The sequence below is a fragment of the Oncorhynchus keta genome, chromosome 19, assembly GCF_023373465.1.
Source record: "Oncorhynchus keta strain PuntledgeMale-10-30-2019 chromosome 19, Oket_V2, whole genome shotgun sequence".
Lineage (NCBI taxonomy): Eukaryota > Metazoa > Chordata > Actinopteri > Salmoniformes > Salmonidae > Oncorhynchus > Oncorhynchus keta.
This window is the reverse complement of record NC_068439.1, coordinates 67,638,467-67,654,588: the sequence shown is the minus strand read 5'-3', so window position 1 is coordinate 67,654,588 and position 16,122 is coordinate 67,638,467. Positions and strand designations below refer to the sequence as shown.

The following is a 16,122-nucleotide window of genomic DNA, read 5'->3' as shown; positions in this document are numbered from 1 at the left end:
GGTGAACAGGGAGTACAGGAGAGGGCTCAGAACGCACCCTTGTGGGGCCCCTGTGTTGAGGATCAGCGGGGAGGAGATGTTGTTGCCTACCCTCACCACCTGGGGCGGCCCGTCAGGAAGTCCAGTACCCAGTTGCACAGGGCGGGGTCGAGACCCAGGGTCTCGAGCTTGATGACGAGCTTGGAGGGTACTATGGTGTTGAATGCCGAGCTGTAGTCGATGAACAGCATTCTCACATAGGTATTCCTCTTGTCCAGGTGGGTTAGGGCAGTGTGCAGTGTGGTTGAGATTGCGTCGTCTGTGGACCTATTTGGGCGGTAAGCAAATTGGAGTGGGTCTAGGGTGTCAGGTAGGGTGGAGGTGATATGGTCCTTGACTAGTCTCTCAAAGCACTTCATGATGACGGAAGTGAGTGCTACGGGCGGTAGTCGTTTAGCTCAGTTACCTTAGCTTTCTTGGGAACAGGAACAATGGTGGCTCTCTTGAAGCATGTGGGAACAGCAGACTGGTATAGGGATTGATTGAATATGTCCGTAAACACACCGGCCAGCTGGTCTGCGCATGCTCTGAGGGCACGGCTGGGGATGCCGTCTGGGCCTGCAGCCTTGCGAGGGTTAACACGTTTAAATGTCTTACTCACCTCGGCTGCAGTGAAGGAGAGACCGCATGTTTTCGTTGCAGGCCGTGTCAGTGGCAATGTATTGTCCTCAAAGCGGGCAAAAAAGTTATTTAGTCTGCCTGGGAGCAAGACATCCTGGTCCGTGACTGGGCTGGGTTTCTTCTTGTAATCCGTGATTGACTGTAGACCCTGCCACATGCCTCGTGTCTGAGCCGTTGAATTGAGATTCTACTTTGTCTCTGTACTGACGCTTAGCTTGTTTAATAGCCTTGCGGAGGGAATAGCTGCATTGTTTATATTCGGTCATGTTACCAGACACCTTGCCCTGATTAAAAGCAGTGGTTCGCGCTTTCAGTTTCACGCGAATGCTGCCATCAATCCACGGTTTCTGGTTAGGGAATGTTTTTATCGTTGCTATGGGAATGACATCTTCAACGCACGTTCTAATGAACTCACACACAGAATCAGCGTATTCGTCAATATTTTTATCTGACGCAATACGAAACATGTCCCAGTCCACGTGATGGAAGCAGTCTTGGAGTGTGGAGTCAGCTTGGTCTGACCAGCGTTGGACAGACCTCAGCGTGGGAGCCTCTTGTTTAAGTTTCTGTCTGTAGGCAGGGATCAACAAAATGGAGTCGTGGTCAGCTTTTCTGAAAGGGGGGCGGGGCAGGGCCTTATATGCGTCGCGGAAGTTAGAGTAACAATGATCCAAGGTTTTACCACCCCTGGTTGCGCAATCGATATGCTGATAAAATTTAGGGAGTCTTGTTTTCAGATTAGCTTTGTTAAAATCCCCAGCTACAATGAATGCAGCCTCCGGATAAATGGTTTCCAGTTTGCAAAGAGTTAAATAAAGTTCGTTCAGAGCCATCGATGTGTCTGCTTGGGGGTGTTATATATGGCTGTGATTATAATCGAAGAGAATTCTCTTGGTAGATAACATTTGATTCTACATTTGATTGTGAGGAATTCTAAATCAGGTGAACAGAAAGATTTGAGTTCCTGTATGTTTCTTTCATCACACCATGTCTCGTTAGTCATGAGGCATACGCCCCCGCCACTCTTCTTACCAGAAAGATGTTTGTTTCTGTCGGCGCGATGCGTGGAGAAACCCGTTGGCTGCACCGCCCCGGTTTGACCATATTAATGACCTAAGGCTCGTATTTCTGTGTGTTATTATGATATAATTAAGTCTATGATTTGATATTTGATAGAGTAGTCTGACTGAAGTGTCAGCAGCAGCAGGATCGTAAGCATTCATTCAAACACTTTCGTGCATTTGCCAGCAGCTCTTCCGCTGTGCGTCAAGCTGTTTATGACTTCAACTCCCGAGATTAGGCTGGTGTAACCGATGTGAATTGGCTAGCTAGTTAGTGGGGTACGCGCTAATAGCGTTTCAATCGGTGACGTCACTCGCTCTCAGACCTTGAAGTAGTTGTCCCCCTTGCTCTGCAAGGGCCACTGCCCATGTGGACCGATGGGTAATGATGCTTCGAGGGTGGCTGTTGTCGATGTGTCCCTGGTTCGGGGCAAGGAGAGGGACCGAAGCTATTCTGTTACACTGGCAATACTATAGTGCCTATAAGAACATCCAATAATCAAAAGGTCTTTGAAATACAAATGGTATAGAGAGAAATAGTCCTATAATTCCTATAATAACTACAACCTTAAACTTCTTACCTGGGAATATTGAAGACAAGGAACCACCAGCTTTCATATGTTCTCAAGTTCAAGGAACTTAAACGTTAGCTTTTTTACATGGCACATATTGCACTTTCACTTTCTTCTCCAACACTTTGTTTTTGCATTATTTAAACCAAATTGAACATGTTTCATTATTTATTTGAGGCTAAATTGATTTTATTGATGTATTATATTAAGTTAAAATAAAAGAGTTCATTTAGTATTGTTGTAATTGTCATTATTACAAATAAATAAATAAATAAGCCGATTAATCGGTATCGGCTTTTTTTGGTTCTCCAATAACCAGTATCGGTACTGGCGTTGAAAAATCATAACTGGTCAACCTCTAGTCCACGGTGAGTAATAGCTTTTCTGATGTACAGAAGTTATTTTCATTCATAAGATACGGTAGCAGCAACATTATGTACACAATAAGTAAAAAAAATAATTTACACAAAACGCAAAAAAAATGACAAAATAGCACAATTGGTTGGGAGAATGTAAAACGTCAGCCATGTTCTTCGGCGCTATCTTTTAGACACTGTTGTCGATACGTTCAATGTGATATAAATATTGTGGCAGAAGATAGAAAGCAGAGATTTGGGGGCGGGGACTCTCGCACACACACAGACAAACGCGCGCACACACACACACAACTGTGAGGACGTACGGACCTTGACTGAAGATGGAATGAGAAGTATGTGGTCTCTGGAAGACCACAACTGAGCACAAAAACACACATTTCTATCTCTGAGTCCCCCTCCAGATTAGAATGTGAAATCCGGTGGCATTTTCACTGTAACCAAAGTGAGGCTGTATGCACAAGGCAAATATTTAGAGAGACCTGGCCTGGCTGACATCCTTTGGACAAATGACCGCTGAAGGAAGGTCATGTTTAATACGAGACTAGGAGGAGTCTGACACCAGCAGCCAAAGTAAAGAATCCATTTCTAAAATCTCTTAGTCGAATACAGTACCTGGCAGGAACTGGGCTCTTCTTAAGGAGTAGATCATGTTATTATGTCCTGTATAAGACTAGAGCTCATTGCCTTACAGTATGTGTCCCAGTCCATCAACTTGAAGCTCATGTTGAAAAAAATCTTAAAAAGGGGTTTTACATTTTTTCGGTAGGTACAGAATTAGTGAGCTTTTGAATTATCAATGGACATAAAACTGCACACACAAAACTGTTGTGGTGACATGATAGCAACCTGCTGATAGTCACTAGCTTAGCTTTGAGCTGTACTTGTCAGCTCTTTATGTGATCAACTTGACAGGCAAATACAGCAACACCATTGGAACATAATAACTGAGGCAAAATAAGTGACAGTGATGCTGTATCCAAAAAAGCCCCAAGGCATACAGTATCTCTGCTACATTATGGAATAAGATCTCTCCCAGTATCTCTGCTACATTATGGAATAAGATCTCTCCCAGTATCTCTGCTACATTATGGAATAAGATCTCTCCCAGTATCTCTGCTACATTATAGAATAAGATCTCTCCCAGTATCTCTGCTACATTATGGAATAAGATCTCTCCCAGTATCTCTGCTACATTATGGAATAAGATCTCTCCCAGTATCTCTGCTACATTATGGAATAAGATCTCTCCCAGTATCTCTGCTACATTATGGAATAAGGTCTCTCCCAGTATCTCTGCTACATTATGGAATAAGATCTCTCCCAGTATCTCTGCTACATTATAGAATAAGATCTCTCCCACATTATAGAATAAGATCTCTCCCAGTATCTCTGCTACATTATAGAATAAGATCTCTCCCACATTATAGAATAAGATCTCTCCCAGTATCTCTGCTACATTATGGAATAAGATCTCTCCCAATATCTCTGCTATAGTATGGAATAGCAGCAGCCACTGACTGAGGCTATATCTGCCAACGTGGCGAGGGCTGGAGGAGGTATGAATATTTGAGTGACTGGGTCATTGTGTTACATACATACCGCATCCATTCCTGGCAGGAACGCAGTCCAGATGGGGGAGCCTACCAGAGTTTGTGCACACCTTTAGGAACCGACCGTGATTAAATATCAGGTGCCTGAGCAGGAAAACTACGATCACGTGTGGATAACAGATCAAATTAGAAATACTGACAGCTAATATGAACCTAGTTTAAACCCTAATATCTCTGCAAGTAGAGGTGGTGTGATGGTCACCACCTGTCTTGATGCTATTTTATCTTACTGGTTTCAGAAGAGATGAGATTTGATTTGATGTTTGGGTTTTATCTTCTGGAAGACACAAGTAGTGCTTTTCTCATCCTAAAAAAAGGAAATAATTTGCAGTAACCATCATCATGAGATTCCACTAGGCTATAAAGTCCACAGCCCTGTAATGCTCTTTGTGATGTCGGCAGAGAGCTGATCTACAGTGTTTACTGTTGGTGGAGTGTACTGTACGTAGGGTACTGATGGTTTCCTGGGAGGTGGGATCCTGTATGGACAGGCAGACATACAGACAGGCAGGGAAGCAGGTACTCACCCAGGGTCCTGAAGGGCCTCTGTTGGGGCACCAGTGAGAAGAATCCAGGCTTCAAGGCGTTGGTGATGATGATGTCAAACAGCTCCTCCCAGTCCTTCCTGCAACAGCCAATGAGAAACAAACCCCTGATTATTAAAATACATCAGCAAATACGGTGAGATCAAAACCTGGCCGCTATCCAATTGGGTTTGTGTTGCACACAAAAACTCTTACTTTAACTAAACATTGGCGATTTGATGAAAAACATGAACCATAAACAGTGTATTTATGAAATGAGCATGAGGAAAATGTTAAGGAACATCATAAGGATCGTCCCCCTTTTTTTTTTTGCGCCTAAAATTACATACCCAAATCTAACTGCCTTTAGCTCCTCAGGACCTGAAGCAAGGATATGCATATTTGTTTGATCCCATTTGAAAGGAAACACTTTTGACGTTTGTGGAAATGTGAAATGCATGTAGGACAATATAACACATTAGATCTGGTAAAAGATGATACAAAGGAAAATAATGTGTTTTTTTGTACCATCATCTTTGCAATGCAAGAGAAAGGCAATCATGTATTATTCCAGCCCAGGCACAATTTAGATTTTGGCCACTAGATGGCAGCAGTGTATGTGCAATGTTTTAGACTGATCCAATGAACCATTGCATTTCTGTTCAAAATATTGTATCAAGACTGCCCAAATGTGGCTAATTGGTTAAATAATAACTATGAATAAAATTCATAAACTGTGCACTCTCCTCAAACAATAGCATGGTATTATTTCACTGTTATAGCTACTGTAAATTGGACAGTGCAGTTAATCTAACTTCTCTAGGGTAGGGGGCAGCATTCAGAATTTTGGATGAAAAGCATGCCCAAATTAAGGAACGACTGAGAAAAACAAACTCAGGCCAAAAAAGACATACACTCATCGTAATTATTAACACTGGCTTAGTGTTAGCATCACGCTCCACGCACTAGCAGACATTCAGACCAGGGTCGCATCCTGTCACCTGGAGTTTACCTGGACCTCCTCTCTGCTGACCTGGCTAGAGCTGATGGGGATTACACTATGAGAGAGAGACCTCTCACTGAAGCCCTACGTGGTCAGGTACAGTACCTACCCCAAGTGGAGGCCCAGGATCATTCAGAGCACTGCCTTTTGATATAAAACTCACAATTCTAAAGCTAGGTCATATGCATGCAGCACCTCATCTGTCTCAGAGTCATACACCCTGGCAGCTTCATTAAATAGTACCCGCAAAACACCCGTCTCAATGTCAATAGTGAAGAGACATGATGCTGGCCTTCTTGGCAGATTTGCAAAGAAATATCCATACCTCCGACTGGCCAATAAAAATAAAATATGATGGGAAAAAGAACAGACACTGGACAGAGGAACTCTGCCTAGAAGGCCAGCATCCCGGAGTTGCCTCTTCACTGTTGACTTTGAGACTGGTGTTTTGTGGGTACTATTTAATGAAGCTGCCAGTTGAGGACTTGTGGGGTGTCTGTTTCTCAAACCAGGCACTAATATACTTGTCCTCATGCTCAGTTGTGCACTGGGGCCTCCCACTCCTCTTTCTATTCTGGTTAGAGACAGTTTGCACTGTTCTGTGAAGGGAGTAGTACACCGCGTTGTACGAGATCTTCAGTTTCTTGGCAATTTCTCGCATGGAATAGCCTTCATTTCTCAGAACAAGAATAGATTACTTTGTTTCTGGCCATTTTGAGCCTGTAATCGAACCCACAAATGCTGATGCTCCAGATACTCAACTAGTCTAAAGAAGGCCAGTTATAACGCTTCTTTAATTAGGACAACAGTTTTCAGCTGTGTTAACACAATTGCAAAATGTTTTTCTAATGCTCAATTAGCCTTTTTCAATTATAAACTTAGATTAGCTAACACAACCTGCCATTGGAACACAGGAGTGATGGTTGCGGATAATGGGCCTATGTACATCTATGTAGATATTCCATTAAAAATCAGCCGTTTCCAGCTATAAGTCATTTACAACATTAACAATGTCTACACTGTATTTCTGATCAATTTTATGGTATTTTAATAGACAAATAATGTGCTTTTCTTTCAAATACAAGGACATTTCTAAGTGACCCCAAACTTTTGAACATTAGTGTACATGCATACATATACATATATATAGGGGCGGCAGCGTAGCCTAGTGGTTAGAGAGTTGGACTAGTAACCGGAAGGTTGCGAGTTCAAACCCCCGAGCTGACAAGGTACAAATCTGTCGTTCTGCCCCTGAACAGGCAGTTAACCCACTGTTCCCAGGCCGTCATTGAAAAAAAAGAATATGTTCTTAACTGACTTGCCTGGTTAAAAATTAAAAAAAATAAAAAAACACACTTTCTTTAGAATATACAGTGGCTTGTGAAAGTATTCACCCCACTTGACAATTTTCCTGTTTTGTTGCCTTACAACCTGGAAATAAAATAGATTTTTTTGGGGGGGGGGGTTGTATCATTTGATTTACACAACATGCCTACCACTTTGAAGATGCAAAATATTTTTTATTGTGAAACAAACAAGAAATAAGACAAAAAAACTGAAAACTTGAGCGTGCATAACTATTCACCCCCCCAAAGTCAATACTTTGTAGAGCCACCTTTTACAGCAATTACAGCTGCAAGTCTCTTGGGGTATGTCTCTATAAGCTTGGCACATCTCGCCACTGGGATATTTGCCCTTTCGTCAAGGCACTACAGCTCCAGCTCCTTCAAGTTGGATGGGTTCCGCTGGTGTACAGCAATCTTTAAGTCATACCACAGATTCTCAAGTAGATTGAGGTCTGGGCTTTGACTAGGCTATTCCAAGCCATTTAAATGCTTCCCTTTAAACCACTTGAGTGTTGCTTTAGCAGTATGCTTTGGGTTATTGTCCTGCTGGAAGGTGAACCTCCGTCCCAGTCTCAAATCTCTGGAAGACAAACAGGTTTCCCTCAATAATTTCTCTGTATTTAGCGCCATCCATAATTCCTCCAGTTTCCCAGTCCCTGCTGATTAAAAACATCCCCACAACACGATTCTGCCACCACCATGCTTCACAGTGATGGGGTTCTTGGGGTGATGAGAGGTGTTGTGTTTGCGCCAGACATAGCGTTTTCCTTGATGGCCAAAAAGCTACATTTTACTCTCATCTGACCAGAGTACATTGTTCCATATGTTTGGGGACTATCCCACATGACTTTTAGCAAGCACTTTAAGCAATGGCTTTTTTCTGGCCGCTCTTCTGTGAAGCCCAGCTCTGTGGAGTGTACGGCTTAAAGTGGTCCTATGGACAGAATACTCCAATCTCCGCTGTGGAGTTTTGCAGCTCATCTTTGGTCTCTTTGTTGCCTCTCTGATTAATGCCCTCCTTGCCTGGTCTGTGAGTTTTGGTGGGCGGCCCTCTCTTGTCAGGTTTGTTGTGGTGCCATATTCTTTCCATCTTTTAATAATGGATTTAATGGTGCTCCGTGGAATGTCCAAAGTTTCTGATATTTCTTTTATAACCCAACCCTGATCTGTACTTCTCCACAACTCTGTCCCTGACCTGTTTGGAGAGCTCCTTGATCTTCATGGTGCCACTTGCTTGGTGGTGCCCCTTCCTTAGTGGTGTTGCAGACTCTGGGGCCTTTCAGAACAGGTGTATATAGATTGCACACAGGTGAACTTTATTAAATTAATTATGTGACTTCTGAAGGTAATTGGTTGCACCAGATCTTATTTAGGGGCTTCATAGCAAAGAGGGTGAATACATATCAAAGTTTGTCACGTGCGCCGAATACAACAGGTTACAGTGAAATGCTTACTTACAGGCTCTAACCTGTAAGTAAGTGCAAAAAATGTATTAGGTGAACAATAGGTAAGTAAAGAAATAAAACAGTAAAAAGACACTGAAAAATAACAATAGCGAGGCTATATACAGCTGTGAGGCTATAAAAGTAACGAGGCTACATACAGACACCGGTTAGTCAGGCTGATTGAGGTAGTATGTACATGTAGATATGATTAAAGTGATTATGCATATATGATGAACAGAGAGTAGCATTAGCGTAAAAGAGGGGTTGGCGGGTGGTGGGTGGCGGGACATAATGCAGATAGCCCGGTTAGCCAATGTGCGGGAGCACTGGTTGGTCGGCCCAATTGAGGAAGAATGTACATGAATGTATAGTTAAAGTGACTATGCATGTATGATAAACAGATAGTAGCAGCAGCGTAAATGAAGGGTTGTACACACAATACAAATAGTCCGGGAAGCCATTTAATTACCTGTTCAGGAGTCTTATGGCTTGGGGGTAAAAACTGTTGAGAAGCCTTTTTGTCCTAGACTTGGCACTCCGGTACCGCTGGCCATGTGGTATTAGAGAGAACAGTCTATGACTGGGGTGGCTGGGGTCTTTGGCAATTTTTAGGGCCTTCCTCTGACACCGCCTGGTGTAGAGGTCTTGGATGGCAGGCAGCTTAGCCCCAGTGATATACTGTATTGGGCCGTACGCACTACCCTCTGTAGTGCCTTGCGGTCGGAGGCCGAGCAATTGCCATACCAGGCAGTGATGCAACCACAAACATGCTCTCGATGTTTCAGCTGTAGAACCTTTTGAGGATCTCAGGACCCATGCCCAATCTTTTTAGTTTCCTGTGGGGGAGTAGGCTTTGTTGTGCCCTCTTCACGAGTGTCTTGGTGTGTTTGGACCATTCTAGTTTGTTGTTGATGTGGACACCAAATAACTTGAATCTCTCAACCTGCTCCCTTACACCCCCGTTGATGAGAATGGGGGTGTGCTCGGTCCTCCTTTTCCTGTAGTCCACAATCATCTCCTTAGTCTTGGTTATGTTGAGGGAATGGTTCTTATTCTGGCACCACCCGGCCAGGTCTCAGTTGTAAATGAGAACTTGTTCTCGACTAGCCTACCTGGTTAAATAAAGGTGAAAAAAAAGAAAAAGGTTTCTGACCTCCTCCCTATAGGCTGTCTCGTCATTGTGGGTGATCAGGCCTACCACTGCGTGTCGTTTGCAAACTTAATGATGGTGTTGGAGTCGTGCCTGGCCATGCAGTCGTGGGTGAACAGCAAGTACAGGAGGGGACTGAGCACGCACCCCTGAGGGGCCCCCGTGTTGAAGATCAGTGTGGCGGATGTGTTGCTACCTACCCTCACCACCTGGGGGCGGCCCGTCAGTAAGTCCAGGATCCAGTTACAGAGGTAGGTGTTTAGTCCCAGGTTCCTAAGCTTAGTAATGAGCTTTGAGGGTAGTATGGTGTTGAACGCTGAGCTGGAGTCAATGAATAGCATTCTCACATAGGTGTTCCTTTTGTCCAGGTAGGAAAGGGCAGTGTGGAGTGCAATAGAGATTGCATCATCTGTGGATCTGTTTGGGGGGTGGGTTGGAGTGGGTCTAGGGTTTCTGGGAAAATGGTGTTGATGTGAGCCATTACCAGCCTTTCAAAGAACTTCATGGCTACGGACGTGAGTGGTCTGTAGTCATTTAGGCAGGTTGCCTTTGTGTTCTTGGGCACAGGGACTATGGTGGTCTGCTTGAAACATGTTGGTATAACAGACTCAATCAGGGACATGTTGAAAATGTCAGTGAAGATACCTGCCAGTTGGTCAGCACATGCCCGGAGCACACATCCTGGTAATTCACCTGGCCCCACATCCTGGTAATTCATTGACCTGTTTAAAGGTCTTACTCCGTCGGCTACAGAGAGCGTGATCACACAGTCATCCGGAACAGCTGATGCTCTCATGGATGACTCAGTGTTGCTTGTCTCGAAGAGAGCATAGAAGTGTTTTTGCTGGTCTGGTAGGCTCGTGCCACTGGGCAGCTCGCGGCTGTGCTTCCCTTTGTAGTCTGTAATAGTTTGCAAGCCCTGCCACATAAGACGAGCGTCGGAGCCGGTGTAGTATGATTCAATTTTAGCCCTGTATTGACACTTTGCCTGTTTGATAGTCCGTCGCAGGGCATAGGAGGATTTCTTGTAATCTTCCGGGTTAGAGTCCCGCACCTTGAAAGTGGCAGCTCTACCCTTTAGCTCAGTGCGAATGTTGCCTGTAATCCATGGCTTCTGGTTGGGGTATGTACGTACAGTCACTGTGGGGACGACATCCTTGATGCACTTATTTGCACGCACCACTTCTGTTTTTAAGATATATATTTTTAAACAAGTAATTTTTTTCCATTTCACTTCACCAATTTGGACTATTTTGCGTATGTTCATTACATGAAATCCAAATAAAAATACATTTAAATTACAGGTTGTAATGCAACAAAATAGGAAAAACACCAAGGGGAATGAATACTTTTGCAAGGCACTGTACCTTTATTATTCCCCGCAAACCCTACCACCCCTCCCCCAATTGGAGTAAACTAATAAACCATAAGACTTAGACTTCTACCTTCAGTTTATACATATTATACACATTTTAAAGACACAATCTATTTTCCAATAGTTACAGTGGGGAGAACAAGTGTTTCTTACTTACAAAGCATGTAGAGGTCTGTAATTTTTATAATAGGTACACTTCAACTGTGGGAGACGGAATCTAAAACAAAAATCCAGAAAATCACATTGTATGATTTTTAAGTAATTTATTAGCATTTTATTGCATGACATAAGTATTTGATCACCTACCAACCAGTAAGAATTCTAGCTCTCCCAGACCTGTTAGTTTTTCTTTAAGAATACTTTAGTATTGCCAGTATAACAGTACAACTTCCACCCCTACCTGGGCTCGAACCAGGAACACATCGACAACAGCCATCCTCGAAGCAGCGATACCCATCGCTCCACAAAAGCCGCAGCCCTTGCAGAGCAAGGGGAACAACCACTCCAAGTCTCAGAGTGAGTGACGTTTGAAACGCTATTAGCGCACACCCCGCTAACGAGCTAGCCATTTCACATCAGTTACACAAGCCTAATCTCGGGAGTTGATAGGCTTGAAGTCATAAACAGCTCAATGCTTGAAGCACAGCGACGAGCCACTGGCAAAACGCAGGAAAGTGCTGTTTGAATGAATGAATGCCTGCTGGTGCCTACCATCGCTCAGTCAGACTGCTCTATCAAATCATAGACTTAATTATAACACACAGAAATACGAGCCTTAGGTCATTAATATGGTCGAATCCGGAAACTATCATCTCGAAAACAAGACCGTATTTTATCTAACGGGTGGCATCCATAAGTCTAAATATTCCTGTTTCATTGCACAACCTTCAATGTTATGTCATAATTACGTAAAATTATGACATTAGGCATAAAAATTTGTGTTATTATTTGTTCTGTCTTTTCAAGTGGATTAAACTTAAATTGCAACCAACTTTTTTAGGCTTGTTGAAAAAAAATAACGATATTTGAGATTATTTTGTTTTCAAATAACTGAAAGTGAGCAGTTGTCATCTGAATAAAGGGTAAAAGGCCATTCTTGAACACGGGGTGAGACATTTACTAATTTACCAGTATAACTAGTATATTAGTATAACTGTTTTATGACTGCCTTTAGTGAGAGGTCTTAAGCTTTAATATTTAATCATTTCTGCCCTCCGAATTCATATTTGTTATATAAATAGGCCCTTTTAAATTTGCCTGGCTTACCATTAAATAATATTGAATATTTTTTGCTCATATAATTGAACAGTCTGATGGCCTTGAGATAGAAGCTGTTTTTCAGTCTCTCGGTCCCAGCTTTGATGCACCTGTACTGACCTCGCCTTCTGGATGATAGCACGGTGAACAGGCAGTGGCTCGGGTGGTTGTTGTCCTTGATGATTTCTTTGGCTTTCCTGTGACATCTGGTGCTGTAGGTCTCCTGGAGGAGGGCAGGTAGTTTGCCCCTGGTGATGCGTTGTGCAGACCGCACCACCCTCTGGAGAGCCTTGCAGTTGTGGGGTGCAGTTGCTGTACCAGGCGGTGATACAGCCCGACAGGGTGTTCTCAATTGTGCATCTGTAAAAGTGTGTGAGTGTTTTAGGTGACAAGCAAAATTTCTTCAGCCTCCTGAGGTTGAAGAGGCGCTGTTGCACCTTCTTCATCATGCTGTCTGTGTGGGAGGACCATTTCAGTTTGTCCGTGATGTGTATGCAGAGGAACTTAAAACTTCCCACCTTTTCCGCAACTGTCCCGTCAATGTGGATGGGGGGTGGGGGGGTTGGGTGCTACCTCTGCTGTTTCCTGAAGTCCACGATCATCTCCTTTGTTTTGTTGATGTTGAGAAAGAGGTTATAACCCTGACACCACACTATGCTGATGGAAGTCTTGTTCTCGGGGCTCTCACCTCCTCCCTGTAGACCGTCTTGCCGTTGTTGGTAATCAAGCCTGCCACTATAGTGTCGTCTGCAAACTTGATGATTAACTTGGAAGCGTGCATGGCCACGCAGTCATGGGTTAATAGGGAGTACTGGAGAGGGCTGAGAACGCACCCTTGTGGGGCCCCAGTGCTGAGGATCAGCGGGGTGGAGATGTTGTTTCCTACCTTCCCCACCTGGGAGTGCCCCGTCAGAAAGTCAAGGACTCAGTTGCACAGAGCGGGGTCGAAACTAGAGGTCGATTATGATTTTTCCTATACCGATTATTGGAGGACCAAAACAAGCCGATACCGATTAAATCGCCTGATTTTTATATATATGTAATAATGACAATTACAACAATACTGAATGAACACTTTTATTTGAACTTAATATAATACAGCAACAGAATCAATTTAGTCTCAAATTAATAATGAAACATGTTCAATTTGGTTTAAATAATGCAAAACCAAAGTGTTGGAGAAGTAAAAGATCAATATTTGCCATGTAAGAAAGCTAACGTTTAAGTTCCTTGCTCAGAACATATGAATGCTGGTGGTTCCTTTTAACATGATTCTTCAATATTCCAAGGTAAGAAGATTTAGGTTGTAGTTATTATAGGAATTGTAGGACTATTTCTCTATAGCATTTGTATTTCATTTACCTTTCACTATTGGATGTTCTTATAGGCACGATAGTATTGCCAGCCTAATCTCGGGAGTTGATAGGCTTGAAGTCATAAACAGCGCAATGCTTGAAGCACAGCGACGAGCTGCTGGCAAATGCACGAAAGTGCTGTTTGAAAGAATGCTTACGAGCCTGCTGCTACCTACCACTGCTCAGTCAGACTGCTCTATCAAATAGGAAATCTTAATAACACACAGAAATACGAGCCTTTGATTGTTAATACTGTTAAATCCGGAAACTATCATTTAGAAAACAAAACGTTTATTCTTTCAGTGAAATACGGAACCATTCCATATTTTATCTAATGGGTGGCATCCCTAAGTCTAATTACTGCTGTTACATTACACAACCTTCAACGTTATGTCATAATTATGTAAAATTCTGGCAAATTAATTACTCTTTGTTAGGAAGAAATGGTCTTCACACAGTTCGCTACTAGCCAGGCAGCCCAAACTGTTGCATATACCCAGACTCTGCTTGCACAGGGTAGTCTAGTGGTTAGAGTGTTGGACTAGTAACCGAAAGGTTGCAAGTTCAAATCCCCGAGCTGACAAGGTACAAATCTGTCGTTCTGCCCCTGAACAGGCAGTTAACCCACTGTTCCTAGGCCGTCATTGAAAATAAGAATTTGTTCTTAACTGACTTGCCTAGTTAAATAAAGGTAAAATAAAATAAAAAAAAAGAGAAGTGACACAATTTCCCTAGTTAAAAGAAATTCAGGTCCCGAGCTTAATGATGAGTTTGGAGGGTACTATGGTGTTAAATGCTGAGCTCTAGTTAATAAACAGAATTCTCACATAGGTATTCCTCTTGTCCAGATGGGTTAGGGCAGTGTGCAGTGTGATTGCGATTGCGTCGTCAGTGGGCCTATTGGGGCGGTAAGGAAATTGGAGTGGGTCTAGGGTGTCAGGTAGGGTGGAGGTGATTGACTAGCCTCTCAAAGCACTTCATGATGACAGAAGTGAGTACAACAGGGCAGTAGTCATTCAGTTCAGTTACCTTAGCTTTCTTGGGAACAGGAACAATGGTGGCCATCTTGAAGCATGTGGGGACAGCAGACTGGGATAGGGATTGATTGAATATGTCCGAACACACCAGCCAGCTGGTCTTGTGCATGCTCTGAAGACGCGGCTATTAATGCCGTCTGGGCAGGCAGCCCTGCGAGGGTTAACACGTTTGAATGTTTTACTCATGTTGGCCACGGAGAAGGAGAGCCCACAGGCTTTGGTAGCGGGCCGTGTCAGTGGCCCTGTATTATCCTCAAAGTGAGCAAAGAAATTGTTTAAATTGTCTGGGAGCAGGACGTTGATGTCCACAACGGGGCTGGTTTTCTTTTTGTAATCTGTGATTGACTGTAGACCCTGCCACATACGTCTCGTGTTTGAGCAGTTGAATTGGTTCGCTCTTTCAGTTTTGCTTGAATGCTGCCATCAATCCACAGTTTCTGGTTAGGAAAGGTTTTAATAGTCACAGTGGGTACTACATCTCCGATGCACTTGCTAATAAACTCCCTCACCGAGTCAGCGTATACATCAATGTTATCGTCTGAGGCTATCCAGAACATATCCCAGTCCACGTGATCGAAGCAATCTTGAAGCGTGGTCAGCCCAGAGTTGGATAGACCTGAGCACTGTCGTTTCCTGTTTTAGTTTCTGTCTATAAGCTGGGAGCAACACAATGGAGTCATGGTCAGATTGGGGGGGGCTTTGTATGCATCGCAGAAGTTAGAATAACAATGATCCAGAATGCTACCAGCTCGTGTCATGCATTCGATATGCTGATGGAAGTCTTGTTCTCAGGTTAGCTTTGTTAAAATCCCCAGCGACAATAGATGCAGCCTCATGATGTATGGTTATACATGGCTGTGATTATAATTGAAGAGAATTCTCTTGGAAGATAATGCAGTCGGCATTTGATCGTAAGGTTTTCTAGGTCAGGTGAACAAAAGGACTTGAGTTCCTGTATGTTGTTGTGATCACACCAGGAGTCGTTAATCATAAAGGCATACACCCCCCGCCCTTCTTACCAGAGAGATGTTTGTTTCTGTCGGCACGATGCATGACTAAACCGGGTGGCTGTACTGACTCTGAAAACATACCCCGAGTGAACCATGTTTCCGTGAAACAGAGAAGGTTACAATCTCTGATGTCTCTCTGGAAGGCAACTCGTGCCCTAACTTCATCCACCTTGTTATCTAGAGATTGGACATTGGTGGGTAATATGCTCGGAAGTGGTGGATGGTGTGCTAGCCTTTTGAGTCTGAGCAGTAGGTCGCTCCATCTGCCTCTCCTGCGGTGACAGCACTGTTTTGGGTCGGCCTCTGGGATAAGATCCCATGTCCAGGGTGGAGGTCCGAA

General features: G+C 43.5%; 1 protein-coding gene across 1 annotated transcript in view; it reads right to left on the bottom strand.

Annotated features, from left to right (window-relative positions):
- LOC118398751 (5'-nucleotidase domain-containing protein 1-like) overlaps nucleotides 1–16,122 on the bottom strand; it is a 90,411-nt gene that overhangs the window by 23,948 nt on the left and 50,341 nt on the right. Inside the window, exon 8 of the mRNA XM_052471119.1 lies at nucleotides 4,808–4,905. Within this exon, the coding sequence (XP_052327079.1) occupies nucleotides 4,808–4,905 (98 nt within the window). The remainder of the gene's footprint in view (nucleotides 1–4,807; nucleotides 4,906–16,122) is intronic.